Source organism: Homalodisca vitripennis, chromosome 5, assembly GCF_021130785.1.
Source record: "Homalodisca vitripennis isolate AUS2020 chromosome 5, UT_GWSS_2.1, whole genome shotgun sequence".
NCBI lineage: Eukaryota > Metazoa > Arthropoda > Insecta > Hemiptera > Cicadellidae > Homalodisca > Homalodisca vitripennis.
In genome coordinates, this window is record NC_060211.1 from 49,931,460 (window position 1) to 49,949,784 (window position 18,325).

At 33.3% G+C, this 18,325-nt stretch overlaps 1 protein-coding gene across 1 annotated transcript; it reads right to left on the reverse strand.

The window, feature by feature from the left end:
• Positions 1–4,446: 4,446 nt before the first annotated feature.
• LOC124362136 (COMM domain-containing protein 3-like) lies at positions 4,447–16,061 on the reverse strand. Its single transcript, XM_046816364.1, has 3 exons — positions 15,671–16,061; positions 11,616–11,887; positions 4,447–4,780 (listed from the first exon to the last, which is right to left on the reverse strand). The coding sequence occupies exons 1-3, from the start codon at positions 15,804–15,806 to the stop codon at positions 4,577–4,579; spliced, it is 612 nt and encodes a 203-aa protein (XP_046672320.1). The 5' UTR covers positions 15,807–16,061; the 3' UTR covers positions 4,447–4,576.
• Positions 16,062–18,325: the final 2,264 nt, after the last annotated feature.

Consider the following 18,325-nt stretch of genomic DNA (forward strand, 5'->3'; position numbering starts at 1 on the left):
GGGAAGAGGAACAGTGGATGCGTTGATGAAAGTGAAGATGGATGTGGAGGAGACCGTAGAGAAATATGTGCTGGCCGTTTCCCTGGACATAGCGGGTGCATTCGACTCGGCATGGTGGCCAGAAATCTTAAAGGTACTAAGGATGTGGAATTTGTATTGCCTAATTAGAGATTACTTCCAAGGTAGAGAAGTGTTCTCAGGGTAGGAAATGGGGAGGCAGGGAAGAGGATGACTCGAGTGTGCCCACAGGGATCAGTTGTAGGACCACTCCTGTGGAATGTGATGATCGACAGCCTACTGAGATTGGATCTAGGGGAAGGAGTAACAATCACTGCATATGCTGACGACACACTGCTGATAGTCAGAGAACAGAGTACACAACAGTTGGCTGATAGGGGTAGCAGGGTCGTAGAAAAGGTAATATGTAGAATGGGGACAACAAAGGAAGCTGAAGTTCTCAAAAGCAAAGACAGTGACAGTGATGTTAAAAGGAAAGCTGGTAGGACCACCTAGGCTGTTATTGGAAGGAGAATATATATCTTGAAAAAAGGAAATGAAGTACTTAGGAGTGGTAGTAGGACAGAGGATGAGTTTTGAGAAACATGTGGAGGAGGTGTGCGAGAAAGTGAAAGGAGTCTACACCAAACTGGCAGGACAGGCAAGAGCCACTAGGGGTACGACAGGGAGGCACTTTATGATGCTATAAAAAGGTTGCGTGGAGCCAGCGATGTTGTACGGATGTGAGTTCTGGGGGGAAAATGCCCGAAAGATTGCACCGAAGAGGAAATTGCTGAGCAAGCAAAAAAGAGTTCTACTGAAGGTAGCAAAGGCATACAACACGGTCTCGCATGACGCAATCAGAGTGCTGGCAGGAGTGACACCGATTGACCTGCAAATAGAAGAGAAGGTGAAGAGGTGGGAGGATAAGGAAGAAGGAAGGGACGCCGCTGAGAGCAAACGCAGCGAGACGGGAAGAGACTCTGGAAGAATGGCAGAGGCGCTGGCAGGAAACCGAAAAAGGCAGGGAGACCTTCGAATACATGCCGGACATCAGAAGGAGACTGCAGCAGAAGTGGGAGATGGACCACTACCTGACACAGTTCGTCATTGGTCACGGGAATTTCAAGGCGAACCTCAAGAGATTTAACTTGGTGGAGGAGGAGAGGTGTGAGTGCGGAGAGCTGGAGACCGCAAACCATGTGCTCATGGAGTGTGAACTGTTTGAGAAGGAAAAAAAGAGACCTCAGGCAGGTGATGGCATCGAAGCATCTACAATGGAGAAGAGCCAAGTTTGACTTCGATGAAGAGACTATCAATGAGCTTAGAACTACAACAAGAAGGATTGGAATAAAAAGAGAGTGAAACATTGTTTAAAAGCTTGAAAGTAGAAGAATGAAGAAGAAGAAGAAAAGGAAGGGGATGGACAAAGACGTAAGGAAGAGAGAAATTTGGATCCCGATGATTCTCATCGCACAGGGGCGGTGAGATGAGGGGAGACATGCTGTTAGGCTAGACACAAGCAAGAGTGTCAAGAAGAGGATTAAGTGGCCGAAACCCAAAGAGAAGAAAGTAGAGGAGAAGGCAAGAGGCCTGGCAAATAAGTCACAGACTTGTGTCAAGGGTGGAGGTGGGAACGGGGGGCTTCGGCCTCAGCACGTCTCTCTCTGTCTCTCAATAGCAGGAGTTGAGGTAGGAAGTGCTATTGTGGTATTGGAAGACTCGATCGATGCTCTGCCAATTCACCACAGTAGTCGCTTACAATCAAAGCCTTCATATGCTGTAGCAAAATTTTTCAACATCCTTCCTGACACAATCAAAAGAGCTGACCCAATTATCTTAAAGAAAAAACTTCAAGCTTGGTTGCTCCAACGACCATTCTACACCATAAGTGAATTTCTGGACTGGCAGAATTTTACTATGTAGAGCAAGTTCTGGACTGAAATTACTATTACAAATGTATTGTATTAAGTGACACCATTTTCAATCTTGAAGATTGTAAAATAATGATTCTCTCTCTCCCTCCCTTCCTCCCTCTCCCTTACAAAGCAGCTCATCTATAGTCCTCAAGCATTTAGGCACGTTGGTGAGTGGCTATTATGAAATGGTTTTTTTGTACTTTCTGTTTCACGTACAGCATGAGCCCCCACATACAAATAGTTTAAACTGAAATCGAAAGGACCGATTTAAGTGGTAATAGATAGTCAGAGGTATTTTATTTAGGACTCTGAAAAAATCCTGCCTTAGAGCTACCACACAACCAGGTTTTTACAGGTTTTAAATTTATTAACAGCCCGAAAATCCCTCTTACAAAAGTGATCTCAATCTTGTTATAATGTACCATGAAATAAATTTAAAAAACAAAATTAAGAAGATATAAAAAAATAGTTATTAGAAGATATGATGATATTATGCATTAATAAATTAAATAGATATAACATTGCAAAATATCCAAATTTACCTCTTGGTTTTAATAAAGCAAAAATCTATTATCAATAGAAAGACTATGTTTTATCAACATTTAAGTCAAGAAGTTTTGGAAGAATATAAAAAGGTTTAGTTAATTGGAATATTACAGATCATGGTGATTATCCCATGCACATTTTATTGCAAAATGTAGCTGAAATTGCAAAATTTAAAAATGAAAATCTCGAATAAGATGAAGTTAATCATTAAAAAATGGAGTAGTAGTTAGAATTTTTAATACTGTGTATTATTTTATTAAAATTTATATATTTTCTTGTAAAAACTTTTATTGAATACAAGGATCTACAAGTTAGTTTCTTTAAAATACCAAAAGAAATCATATAGTGTTTAGAAATTTTCTTTAAAAATTTGAAATTACTTTGTAAATAAATTACAGACTACCAAAAATATTCTAGTTATGTTGAGAGAGCAGAATTTCAAATCCTTATACAAATAGTAAACAACATATAAATATATAATATATATATATATATATATATATATATTCTATAATTTGTTTAAAATTAATAGTTTTGTACTCCTGCCCAAAACCTGTAGTGTGCATGCTAAATTTTCTCTTGTATTGTACATGGCATCTAATTTATTTGCATGTTTGTTGTAACATTGCTTGCTTCCAATAATAAATATTCAGACTCTAAACCATTTAGTATATTTTAACTACTTAAACCATAGTAAAATTTGGGGAAACATGTCCATTGTTCTTGTAAAAGATTGTTTCCCATTCTTCTAATAGCCTGCACAAAGATTTTAACAGGTCTCTGACTTCTGGTGTGTTTTCAGATCCATGTACATGTGTTCTTGTCCAACCAATTAATAAGATCTGATCCCCAAACTTTCACAAGACTGTAAATCAATTAGTATCTTTCCTGCATTTTTTTTAATGTTTGGAATCTCTCTCATGATGAATTACACTCTCAAATCATGAATTTTCTGTCTTCTATTAATATTAATGTAACCAATATACAGGGGGATTCTGATAAAAGTGCATGTATTTTATGGTCAATTAAGGTATTGAATATTAAAATGTTTAGCCAATTTTTCAGTTTCAATAAAATTCCAAATTTGACTAGAGTCTGCATCTTTTCATACCCACTCAGAGAATTTTACAGGAAAACACAGTGCGACATAAACAAAATTTAATTTTACACTGATTTATAAGCAAAACTAATACATCACAATCAAGAACATAGTCAGGAAAAAACTTTGGAGGGGGAGGCTAGACAACTGTTATGAAATTCTATCCTTATCCAGTTATGACTGGAGATTGTAGCAATCGGAACCAGTATTGAACTATGAACACATATGAGTTGTTGTGTACGAAACAACATATATGTGTATATTGTATATTTAATGTTGTCTTGGGAAGAAGGCTGATTTGCAAAGGCTTATTTTCTCTGGAAGAGAGTTCCATATTTTGGCACAATGAATTTATATCAATATTTAAGCAAAAACTTTATTAGGTTGTCTCTCTAACTTAAAATTAAGGAAACATAACATTTTCCAAAGTACACACAGAGTTTGGACCTTATACAAGTTGAGGTTTTGTTTGTACATACAGCAGTACACTTTATGAATTGTGCAGTTTTCCAATTCTTAGTTGAAACTTCCTCAGTAACATCTTTATTCAACCGTTCTGAAAAACCTATACAATATGACAATGATTTTTAATTTGGACATCTGAAGCTATTTTTACACATAATCTCTAGGCTCAGTAAATATAAACACATAATTTCATAATGTTTAATTCTGTGCAGTTGTTTTCGGTTAATTAAATTTAAAGCAAAGCAGTACTGCTACAAAACACATGATCTGTTAAAACTCTGCTCATCCATTTTTATGTAAGCGGTACACTGCGTGTTTCAGCATTGAAATGTAACTGTCTACCGTTTTGTGTATTATATTTAACCACAATAGAAAGTCCCTTGAATAACACCACATGGATCACAATAAAACAATTAAACATACATTTATTCACTTATTACTTTATTCACTTTTATATACATTTTAAAAACAATTTAATAAAACAATAAAGAGAAATATACAAAATAAGGATTTACTTTTAAAATAATGTGTCCTTAATTAATTTGGAGGGTCATCCCTTAGTATTGGCAATAGAGTGGATCAACCGTGTGGCATCTCTAAGTTTTGTCACAAGCTCTTGCAATTGTTGCAGCGAACATATAAAACTGTATTTCTTCAAGATCGGTTGCTCTTCGGTAAATGTCGTCCTTTTCACACTTTCTGTGATGATCTGGATGAAAAACAAAGGGCGGGACTCATGTTCAAGACTACTAGACTGCAAAAAGACCAAAAAAGACTTAAGGAACAAATAATTTATTTTACGGCTATTATACTATTGAAACTATACTTTTGTTCTCAATTTATTACTACTAATACAGGCAAAAGTTAACACACAGCTCAAAATGTAATGCCGGAGTATAATAAATCTGTGTACAAGAACCTGCTACTTCTATATGGCTACACTAAGGTTGTTAAGGATTAATTTTAGTGCTTGAATATATCAAAGAATTAATCAATTACAATTTTCCATGGTAATCGCTTTAGAGTTGGTGTCCTGAAACTCTACACCAAATTTTCAATGTAACTTGCAATCAAATCAAATAACACAGCACTTCTTCCCCATATAGTGAGAAAGTAAACAAAAACTGTCTCAAATAGTATATTCATAACTTAATATGATTTGTTGATAGGAAAGTATATTGAAAGCTTATGATTGGCCACAGACAATTTTGAATAGTTGTATAATTGTTATGTAAATGTACATCTTTTAAAAGGTAATCCTGGAAATGACACTCATCCTGAAATGAGTACATGTGTCTGATGTTTTCAGATGGCTATACTAGGTTGTTAAGGATTAACCTTAGTATAATCTTTTAGACAATTTCAAGTTTCAAAAACTGAAATTGGCACTTTTCTTAATTTGGAAAATGACAAACATAAGCAACACACAGAAATATGAATATAAACATAAATACAACGTATAAACTTATTCACGAAACCAAACAAAACTAGTTCCAATTGGTTAGAAACTATGATGATGATCATATTCAGTAATATTGCCATATTGGTGCTATGTTATTATATACTTTTCAACACTTTGTGTGGCAACTATCTTGGAAGCCTACAAGATATACAAAAATTTATAAGAACAAAAGTTACTGTAAATTATCTGAAAATTCTAAAAACTCAAGTCAATTTTGTTCAATGCACAAACTTAACTTCACTTCCCTTGTGTAAATTTAAATACCTACCACCTACACACTTCACACATGCTGGTTTCATGTGACATTCTCAGACGGCAAACCCACCGTGCTACAGTGATTTCACATGAAAACAAACACATTGTTTCACATGATTTTATGTAGACATGTATTTCCTATGCAATCTACTGCAAAAGTTTTAGTATTGTAAACATTTTAGCATTGCTAAAGTATTAATATCAAACTTATTAGACATATTTTGCAATAGTTGTACTTCCTTTGTATTATAAATACAGTATATTGTTAAACAATGCTATATCATTCATAAATTTCAATTTTATGTCAAAATATCATACCTTTTAAAAATTGTACTTTTACATTTAAATGCTACTACTTCCCTTACTTATATTCCAATTATAAAAGGACAAGACTAATAAAAAAACACATAATAATTATAATGAATAATGAAAAAATTTCCTACCTAAAATACATAATTTGCTTAGTTTATTTCACACAAAAAACACACACACACACACACACATGTGCGCATATGTGAGGTGATATTTGATAAAAAACATAAAGTTAAAATCAAATCTATTAACTTTTGCAAAAAAATTTGTTTAAATGTGTGTTGAAATTGTACTATATGAAAGCCATATATATTATTTATACTGCTTGATAACACTTAGACTATTTTATTTACTTGGTTTGTGAATGTAAAATTGTATTGTTTACCATTGCAATATTTGTTACGTATTATTGTTATTACTGCATTATTTACTTACTGTTTGTAGCCACTTGGAATATTTATTTATATTTATTAAATTTCAAATTATATGACTTATTGCTTGTCAATTTGTACTGCTTGTCATTGCGTTATTTTTTCTACATTGCAAGCTATTAACTTCAAATTATATTGCTTGTTACCACTTAGATATAAATTTATTTGTTATTGCTCATTAATTTGTATTGCTTCTCATTTCATTACTTTTGTACATTGCAAGCAACAATTTTGCAAAAGAATTTGTTTAAATGTGTTTTGAAATTGTACTGTTTGAAAGCTATATATTATATTGTTTATACTACTTGTTGCCACTTAGATTATTTATACTTAGATTATTTATTTATTTGGTTAGAGAATGTCAGACTGTATGTTTACCACTACAATATTTATTACGTATTATTGTTATCACTGCATTATTTATTATTGCTTGTAAATTTGTAATTCTTTGTTTGAAGGTTATTTTTGACGATGGAAGGATTGTGAAGGAAACAGGATTTTTTCGGACATTTGCCATCGTTCAGTGAAACAAGAAAACAGTAACACTACGTTTCGAGATCTGCAATCTGATCTCTTCTTCAGGTAAAGAACTAACCTAATACATAATTACAAACTAGGTTAAAATAAACAAATCTTACTAAAGCGTTGTGGCACGCCTAAGTCAGGAATCACAACCTACATGTTATTAGTCAACTTCACTAACACTAAAGACATGCACTTAATACAAAACTATACAAAACACTAATCATTAAAACTAAACTACGGAATACAGGTCACAATACGTCTTCACTCGTCTACTAACCACCTACGACTGACCAGAGGGACTAGCCAATGGCAATCGTGACGGCTGGCTAAAACAAGATGGCGGAAATACAAGGGAAGGGGAACAGGAATGGGCCCTTTCGTTATTATTGGTTCATGCGAGATGAACTTCTTAAAACCATATTGTGACTCCGCATTGGTTTATTACAAATATCCGATCCATTTGATACTTTTGGTTTTCTCTTTGTTCATTTTTTAGAATTGGTAACCAAAGCGGCCTAATCTCGACTGATGGTTGACTGATTGGTTGGTCTGCCAATTTAATATATGTTGCCTCAATTAATTTCCTTTTGAAGAAATGTGGTTCCCGATGTATTATGTGGGCAAAGAGAAAACCAAAAGTATCAAACGGATCGGATATTTGTAATAAACCAATGCGGAGTCACAATATGGTTTTAAGAAGTTCATCTCGCATGAACGAAAGGGCCCATTCCTGTTCCCCTTCCCTTGTATTTCCACCATCTTGTTTCAGCCAGCCGTCACGATTGCCATTGGTTAGTCCCTCTGGTCAGTCGTAGGTGGTTAGTAGACGAGTGAAGACGTATTGTGACCTGTATTCCGTTGTTTAGTTTTAATGATTAGTGTTTTGTATAGTTTTGTATTAAGTGCATGTCTTTAGTGTTAGTGAAGTTGACTAATAACATGTAGGTTGTGATTCCTGACTTAGGCGTGCCACAACGCTTTAGTAAGATTTGTTTATTTTAACCTAGTTTGTAATTATGTATTAGGTTAGTTCTTTACCTGAAGAAGAGATCAGATTGCAGATCTCGAAACGTAGTGTTACTGTTTTCTTGTTTCACTGAACGATGGCAAATGTCCGAAATTTGTAATGCTTGCCATTTCATTGTTTTTTGTACATATTGTTATTGCTGCTTTATTCTAAGTTATATTATATTAATCTCCTGGCATATTATTTATTAGATTTAAACTGCTTGTTGTTGGTTTCTAAATTTGGTTTAAGTGAAGAAAATGTTATAAGAATATAAATTAAACAATGAACACTAAAAATAATTGTGTAATGTGATCAAACTGAACTCACAAACACGCCACTTGAAGTGTACTGGGATGTAAATTTTATGTATTTTTAGAAAATAAAGATTGAACTTGAACGCATGCTTGCGCACACGCACGCTCGCGCGCACACACACACACACACACAATATCTCAGGAAGAGGCCTATGTTTGACTGTAGGATTATATTGATAAACCTTGTAAAAGGAAACTGGATTTTCCTGAACACTTCCCATCGTTCAATGATACAAATAGTCAGTAACCCTATGTTTCTAGATCAGACTGCACATTGCAAAACATAGTATTAATGACTATTTGTATCACTGAATAATGGCATATGTTTGGAAAAATCCTGTTTCCTTCACAATCCTTCCATCGCCAAAAACAAACTTCAAGCAAAGGGGTTGAATTTAAAAATAAATTTGATAATGAAATGAAATATGCCTTTATTTAAGAGACAGAGTTAGGGCTATTTAGCTCTCTCTACCACTCAACCTCAAAATAATAATTGATAATAATTTTGTTTAGAAGAATAACTAAATTTACTTCTCTTTTCCACTTTTTATTAAATTTGCATCACTTTTTAAAATCTTTTTTTAGTACAATTTTCTTGAGCCTGAACTATAAATGGTGGGTTTCTAATTTTAATTAGACGCACCACTCGACTGTCAACAATATCAGGCAACATGCACTCCATATAAAACTGTGTTAACTTTGGAACTACACGCTCCCAAATTGATGTCTTTCAAATATTTTTTATAAAAATTCCCCCTGCTTTCTTGAAAACAAGAAAATCAAAAAAAGTCCTACTGCTTATACTTAATTGGCCCTGAATTTGATAATACTAGCTCGCCTTTCAGTCTCGATGCATCCCCTTCGGTTTCATCCAATCACAGTTTATTATTTACTCTGATAGTATTGAGGAGGAAGTTGTCTTTGATGGACAGTAGACATTTTATTTTAACCAGTCTGTCATCCACCAGACCATCGGGGATTGTACCCAGAAAAGAGTGTTACTTATCGACAAAGAAACACATATTGAAACCATCATCAAACTGTGTCTTGTCTATATACAAACAAGGCAGGAGTAAGCCAGATCACATATCACATCACACACTTCGCTGAGGTTGCAGTCAAAATTTCAAGTGTATAACTCATTTTATTCTTGATATGCCTTATGGACAGGCAGTCAGTAATACAGAAAATAAACTTTTCATCCCATTGGTAGAAAAAAAGAAATTGTGTCAGTGATAGGCTTCAATGACGCTCAGTCAAATTCCATGACTGGACATGCACCACCATTGAACTCGACGTTCCTTGCATAAAAATGAAGTTTATGTAAAATTACATGTCTATAAGTCAGTTTGTTTTTGAGATAGCGGTCGGTCAGACAGGCAGACAAAAATTAAAGACGACAGACCTCGAGGATAGGCCGTTAACTTCTCAATGAATAACTCTGTTTGAGAAGTGATCTAGTAAAACATGTTTTTGATCACTTTACAGGAATTATAAACCTTTATATTAAAAAAATTTAAGCAATTGTGTAAACCAGGCTCAAATAAAAATGGCTGAAAATTAAAATTTTTGAAGTATCTATGTGAGGTAAACCTTTGATTGTATTAGTAGCGTAACCTATACAATCAACTTAATGATTTATGACACGAGGAAATATTTTTTATAATCATAATTTTAGAAAACAACATATTTGTTAATAAAGTAATTTTTTAAGAAATTAGTTATTCTACAAAAAAAAACACAAGTTCATTTCTCATCTGAATGTATCTTTTGCATACATCCCGTAAAAATCTTATCCTTATCTTTAACGATTTTACTTTGAGCCAAATTATAAGATAATCTTACATTCTGCGTCATATGCACAGCCTCGTCTATAGATCAATTTAAGTTTCTTTTCTAATTTTCCTACCTCTACATTTATAGATACATAATTTATTAATTAGACTATTTATTCTAACCTGACTGATTCCAATTAGGGTAAACTTTTTCTTTCTCTTTTATGTTTATGTCTTCTTTCAAAATGTAATTAAATAAGTGTGCTCAGATTAGCACAAGCAACACTCAATGAGATTAGCCTTGTTGTAAAACTATTTGTTTGGTTATGATAGAGCCGATAATGGAGACATCAGGTGCAGAGTGAAGGAAGAGAAGAACTAATTGATGGTTTGGAGGATTAAGGCTGGCAGGAGGACTGACGTTGGTGGGGGAAAGAGCGAGTGCGCTCCTGCTCGTTTATCCACGAGCAGCGCAACAGGAAGCTGAAAATATGAAGGCACATGGTGTCTTTTTAAAAACCAAGATTTCAAATGAATAATTTTTTACTCTATAAAAATGCAGAATTTTAGATATCATTTTCTCAGAGGGAGTAATATATTTTTAATTAAAAATATAGAAAACTAATATTTTTTTCATTACATTCTAAACATAGTAGGAAAATTAATTTATGTTTTTCAAAATGAAAAATATGCCTCTCCTTTCGATCATATTTCACATGACTGTAAAAATTTGAAATCCTTATCAACAACCATTTTCCATTGGGTCTGATTATAAAATGATCCAAAATGACTAGTTCAAATTTCTATAATTTCTCATGAAGTGATCCAAAAAATTTGTTTGTTCTATTTCTGTCTTCAGGAAAGGCATCTTAATGGACTGTGACTGTAATATGTTTAAAAATTTACTCAACCCAATATCTATTGCACCACCTTAACACATTGACTGCGGTAGACTCAATCAGAAATGTGTTAAATTTGACTTTGTTATGTTAAAAATGTTCAACAAATTTTGACTATTTATGGACTTTTATATTTTAAATCTATAATTTTCTTAAAAAGTAATATACAAAATACTATTCAAACCTATAATACAGAACACAAAAACAAACTTCTTTGTGGGATTAGAGATCTGAATTCTATATACAGTTTTTAAAGGGAATTTCAACCACAACATTTGTTTTATAGTTAGTTTTGAGTTAATTTTTACTACATTATAAAACTGAAAAATGTAATACGTGCTATTCCATAATACAAGTTGCTTTTAATATTGACAAGAAATAAGGAAAGTTAGCAGTGGTTTTTTACTACAGATATCCCAAAATTTGTATTAAAAAAAGAAAAGAAGTCTGTGTATGAAAGTTTGCAAAAAAATTTGTACAAAATACAATGCCTACCACAGTAGACTAAAACAACATTCAGTATAGAGAAATACGCTTAAAATTATTTGGGAATCTTTTACACAAAATCAACTATAGAGAGAATAAAAACTAAAGTGTTACAACGTACCTTAACACAAAAATCCAATCTCCATTTAACATCTACAATCTGTGGTCGAAATGTACCGATTCTTTCCAATGAGAGCCGAAACTGAGACTTGTAAGTCTCATAAAGGTTGCCAATGCTCTCAAGACGGGATGAATTCAAATTATAGTTCTCTAGAGTTGATGTCAGCGTGTTTGCATCCAAATTGTGTCTTGATGATTCAACAAGTAGTATCAAGAGTGAAGCAAAACTTTCTTTCACAATGTCAGGTTTCGAGACACAAATTTCATTTAATTCTGAAAAACCAATCCACCACATTAATATTTATTATAACACAAATTTGTCAGAATGTAAGAAAACAAACAGGAAGTACATAGCAAGATAAAGTATAGGATCAAAATTATACACATATCGCTCACCACTCTGAGACTTGATGACTTACGAATAGCCGAAAACACATGAATTATAACAAAGGTAAGAATCATTGATTCAGTTACCATATAAATTGTTTTATATATTTTTTCAACAAATTACTACCTAGTACATCCCTACTCTCGTGCCTAACCTATTTTAAAGAAAACATCTGATACTATGACATAACAGTTTTAGGTATTAATTTCATTCCTACGAATTTGAATTAATATTTGTATAACCCTAAAATTAAAATTTTATAGTATACTTTCTCAATTTAAAAAGCAAAAATGTAAGCAAAATCTTTAAGTATTTTAAATATATTTTTAGATTACAATGGTATACCTCTAAGTAATGTAGTTATTATCAACCTAAAGCTTTAACGGATTGTCTGTTTGAGTACATACATTCCAAAGTTATGCTTTAATATATAGATGAAGGCATCAAATGTTTGTTGGGAAAATAGGATTGAAAATTCGGTACTTTGGGATTATACCGACCACACCAGTATGAAGAACACAAAAATATAAATTTATAGAAACAAACATGATAGAACGAAATAACAACTCTTTAATTACAAAATTACAAACTTACAACGATTATCAATTGTTAATGGGGTCAGATTCCGTTATATGCCCTCAACGCTTTAAACTTTTTTCAATGAACTTAGAACGTTATAAAACGATGTAGTTGAGAAACAGAACTAACATTCCATCAATCAACAAGCATTTCCAGGTATTGTGATCGGTATTGTTGTCGCTGTTATCTTATCTTTCTCGAGAATCCCGATTACGGCAGGCCGCGTGGCATCACATGATTATTTAAGTTTTTTGCACGGTACATAATTGCCTTCCATTACAATTCAATTTATATTTCTGATCAGCCCCTCTAGAATTTGATATTTTACTGATAGGTACTATCTCGAGTGATGTTTTTCTTTCGTTGACATCAGCACGGACTTCGGCATCACCGACTTCGGTGCTGCCGAAGCCCGCGCTGATGGCCGGAGGCACTCGCATTATCCCAAAGTACCGGAAAATTCTTTATACAGGAAAGGAAAGTTTGGCATGTTAAGCTTTTCTTCTATTTAATCTGTAGTCATTTTAAGTTCATAATATATTAATACTTGAGTATAAAAATAATATTTCTGATCTGATGCAAACACAAAGTCTAGTAACGCAATAAGAGTAGCAATATTTTTAATAAAAATAAACCTGTTAATTATCTTCCAAAACTACCCCAGACATTTATAGGGTTTGCATTATTCAAAAATGCACATAAAGCTATAAAAGAATTTGATTTGGAATTTTCTTCTTATTTATATAAATTTTATTCAGCGGAAATTTTTACCTTTGATATGATATTATATGGCGTACCTCCAGTCACTAATAGCAACAAACGAAAAACATTCCTCAAAGTAGGACCTATTACTAAAAGGTCGAATTCTAGAGGGTCTGATCATGAATGCCTCCGGCCATTACTGCTAGCTAGAAAACATAACTTGACAAAACAAATATTGTAAATTCATCTAACCGTGATTTCCTACTATCTTGCAAGGAAAGTAGTTCCACTTTTAATATTCTGAAATACATTATTTGTCATTTTCATCTCCTAAAACGTTTTATTGTTTGTTCTGGAGGATGAGTGCAATAGGTTAATAAGAAGAATATCATTATTCATGTGCAGAAAAGTAAATTTGAAATTGATTCAAATGACTGGGCCACTTTTTATATTGCAGCCGACAGGTATACTACACTATACTTCAGTCTAATATACAATATAGGGTATCAATTTACATTAACGTGACCATGGAAAGGTATGTTCCTTTTTTTTTCCTGAAAACTACAATTTTTCCTGAAAACAATATTGAAGAAAAAATTTCGTCGGCAATGAAAATCAAAGGAGCTACGATTTTTTTCTGAAAACTCCGTTTTTGACAGTTTCCTATAACTCCACGTCTGCTCAAACTCAGTATATCCAGATTTTAAAAACCGATTATCATACCAACAACGAGAAATTATCGTACTTTCATATAAAATAATCATACCAAACACATTTAATGAAAAAGTATGTTATGTTCGTATAATAAATTATGTTATAATTAACTTTTGGTTTGTTACTTGTATAAATTTGTCAAAAATCTTTCATGGTACGATAATAACTACCCATCATGTATCTTACCGGCGCATAAAATCAATGAAATTATTGTACCTTTACGATAATTATCGTGCCTCTGGCAACACTATCCATATTTGACAGTTTGGTATTACTTGGTCAAATAAAGAAGGGACCCCATTTTGAACTACCGTTGTTCCTCCACATCTATTCTTAACCTCCTAGTTCAGTAGTGGTAATGGCACACCTTTGTGTTGGATGTTCGGCATCTCACGTGGAAGCAATTCGTAAAGACGAGTCTGACTAATACGTTAATCCTGTCAACGATGCCTGCCCGCTGCGCACTGCTTGCTCTTTTAGAAAAAAAATTGGTACTTTGGGATTATACCGACCACACCAGTATGAAGAACACAAAAATAGAAATTTATAGAAACAAACATGATAGAACGAAAAAACAACTCTTCAATTACAAAATTACAAACTTACAAGCATTTCCAGGTATTGTGATCGGTATTGTTGTCGCTGTTATCTTATCTTTCTCGAGAATCCTGATTACGGCAGGCCGCGCGGCATCACGTGATTTGCACGGTACATCATTGCCTTTCCATTACAATTCAATTTATATTTCTGATTAGCCCCTCTAGAATTTGATATTTTACTGATAGGTACTATCTCGAGGGATGTTTTTCTTTCGTCGACATCAGCGCGGGGCAGCACCGAAGGTGCTGCCGAAGCCCGCGCTGATGGCCGGAGGCACTCGCATTTTGGGTGGCGGAATGTGATCAAGAATAAAAACAAGTTTTGAGTGTTTTTTTAATAAAAAGTTTTTTTTGGTAAATGTTTGTTTTTGTTGAATTTTTGTGTTTGGAGAAATGTAGAGGTAAAACACGGAAGTACAACAAAGCGATGCACCAGCTGAACGGGCGGCGAGACTCTGCAATCACGTTATCTACTAGACGCTCGACTTTGACCTCTGTCTGAGGATGGGGAGGTGTTTGCGATAAGACAATTCCTGTTTTATATTGACGAAATATTGTTCTACGCTAATCTAGTAATCAGTAGAAACGAAATGTGAAATAACGATTCATGTCTGGGTGTGGTCGGTATAATCCCAAAGTACCAAAAAATTAACTCGAACTCGCAAAAGTCGAATCCCAGATCACGTGATGCCCCTGCTCCTTAACGCAATAATGTCCGAAAAGCATCAATATAATACAATAATATATTTTCCCCCCAGTTCATATGCACCTGTGATAATAATACTTGGCTATAAATGCCTAACCCATGAAAAAAGTCCATTTTCCATGGTCACGCTAATGTAAATAAATACCCATAGAGAAAACCCTCAATGAAAGAGATTCTGGGATAGACATTAGAAGGGATTTCTACACGTTACCGTTTTATGCTTCTATGGAGATGACAGAAGTTCTTGAAGATACTACCAACTCAAAAATAAACCTCTCAAACAATCCAATTTGTGTGTTTTCCAATGCTAATGTCTCAACCTAAAAAATTACTTGAAATAGCAAGCAATAGATTCAAAAGCAACTTACTAGAATCTGATAGTTTTGTTTGATCTGCCAGTATCTTGGACGCTGTTTGAATAAGAACTTTGAAACATTCTTCTGAAACTAAAGTTTGATTTCCCAGTCTTTTCAAACCAATCACAACTTGTTGAGACAGCTTCATATCGAGCTATTAAACTTCTAATAGGCTTATAACTTCAATCTATACCTAGGTATACAAATAGTAGGCTTCACTGCAAGTAATGTATTATGACTTATTACCCTTTGAAACTGGTGGGTAAAATATATCAGATCGGTTCGATGTCTAACTATTAAGCTCAATATTTAAATAATTAAATAATGAAGATTGATAAAATATAACATATTTACATAAACCAAAAACATTTTAGGTTAGTAGATAGCTTATGTTTTTTTGTTGTTGTATTATTCACATAGTCACAGGTTGAGAATTTGGTTTTTCACCATTCTGCCTCGCTATCCTCTTTTGTGGTTGCTTTCCAGGTGAAATTGATTTGTTATAGTTATATTGATAATTTAATATCCATTACTACTTTATTAATTCATTCAAATTTGATTACTTCTCCTTAATTATGTAAATTAAAATACTTTTATGTTTTGGGTTAGTAATGATGAGGATTATGTATCTAGGTATGATCATACAAGACTAATGTTATTTATAATATTATTATTATTATTATATATAATATTAATAATATTATTTTTGTATTTTATTATTATTTATAATGATTCTATCTTTTTTCTCGTTTCGCTATTGGTCTGACGAGTTTAGAGGATCTCAATTTTTCATTTGTTACTATATGATATCTTAAAGCACAAAATTTTACAATATACTGTGATTTGAAGTAAATCTTCCCTTTAATAATGACTTTCAACTAATTCAGCATAATTTTTGTGAAAAAATAAAAACTGAAAATGTCTTATAAATAAGTGTTTTAGCCAACCTCAACCTACAAAACAATTTTAAGCTCGCAGATATTCGCATTTGTGCCTCTGCTATTTATTTATTTCGCATTTACCATTCAAATTTATATAACGAAATAATACATTTAATTGTTAATATTTATTTTTCAGAGTATCAGTCCATAAAGATGCTACTTTGTGTTTTGTATCTGACGGTGATTTCCATACTAATGCTGCCACAGATCACAATGACAGCTGGAGCCATTCCTAGTCAGTCCCTCTGGAAGTTTTATTTTGTTGTCCATTAAGTACTATATAGAATGCCGCTAGAAGCATTCGTGACCAGACCCTCTGGAATTTTGGTTTAGCACCCTAATAGTTACTATTTCGAGGTATTTTTTCGTTTACCACCATCAGTGCGAAGCAACTCTTAAAGTACTGCCGAAGCTCGTACCTATGGCTGGACCAGAAAATATTCCTGCTAAAGAAAAATGAAAACAGGAGAAAGGTGACGTATGTGCTACTGATTGCAAACACATTCTACATCGAAACGACCAAATCTGACTAAAGACAAATTGCTAACTCTTTTACGGAAGCCTCATAATATTACCTAAAGAATGTCGCAGTTCACGCTTACAGTTGAAAAACAAACAAAAATCCATAAAGATCAAAAAGTCTGGATAAGCCTAGCGACTAAAAGGTTCAAAATGAGAAACTTGAATCTAGTGTTGAGAAGTGAATTGGCATACTTCAGAAAGCTATGACATTTTTCCGTTTGGTAGTACTGATAGAGAAATTATAACCCTTGAAAGCATTGTTACTGGCGGAAACGACCCTTAGCAATGACATAAGCGATTCCAAATTTCAACTAACAAATTACTACATTTTTCGCTGTACCCGATCTCAGCTGATGAGCAGCAAGAAATCTGGTGAATTTATCTTTATAACTATAATTAAGCATTAAGCTCTTAGGTATACTTATAGATAATAAGTTAAACTTTAAGAATCACATCAACAATACTTCCTTAAAATGCCCAGAAAGATATAGGAATTATAAAATCCATTGTATGTGGTTCAAAGGGCGCAACACCAGAGTTTGCAGTGAATATTTATAAAAGTTTGGTAAGAAGTAAGTTAGACTATGGATCATTTTTGTTTGGTCATGTCTGTAACAAAGAATTGAAGAAACTAGATGCAATACAAAACCAAGCTTTAAGAATATCATTAGGGGCATTTAAGACCACTCCCAATCATTGCTCTACAAACTGAAGCTAACATACTACCAATTAAATATCAGAAGATCAATACTTACAGATAAGTTAGTTTATAAAATATTATCAGAACAATGTCATCCTGCATACAGAAGTCTCATGTTTCTCAACATGCTAACTGAATGTAGACCATATTGGAGAAGGAAGACTAAACCATTGTATTTACACTTCCTTACAAAAATCAATTCTTTTGACCCAAACTTATCACTTAAAGAAAACTGTAAAACCTTCTGGGACTTTAAACAACCTATATTAAACAATGGACAATGAAATAAAATTTGTCTTCACACTCGAATATCCAAAAAAGGTAAGCAACAACACTATTGTAAAACAACGTTTTCTCGAAGTAACCTCAGAGAAAATATACAAACAATCGCTAAAAATATATACAGATGGATCAAAAACCGAGAATGGGTGCTGGTGCAGCGTTCTACATTCCAGAATTGTATATCAGAGTAAATTCTCCCTGCAAGAAGGAATATCCAGCTAC

What these genes read in the sequence shown, in the direction of transcription:
- LOC124362136 (XM_046816364.1), bottom strand. Translation starts at nt 15,806, where the DNA reads ATGAAGCTGTCTCAACAAGTTGTGATTGGTTTGAAAAGACTGGGAAAT. An exon ending in AACAAAACTATCAGATTCTA is followed by an intron (nt 11,888 to 15,670) that starts GTAAGTTGCTTT and finishes TTGGTTTTTCAG; the next exon opens with AATTAAATGAAATTTGTGTC. An exon ending in GATTGGATTTTTGTGTTAAG is followed by an intron (nt 4,781 to 11,615) that starts GTACGTTGTAAC and finishes GTCTTTTTGCAG; the next exon opens with TCTAGTAGTCTTGAACATGA.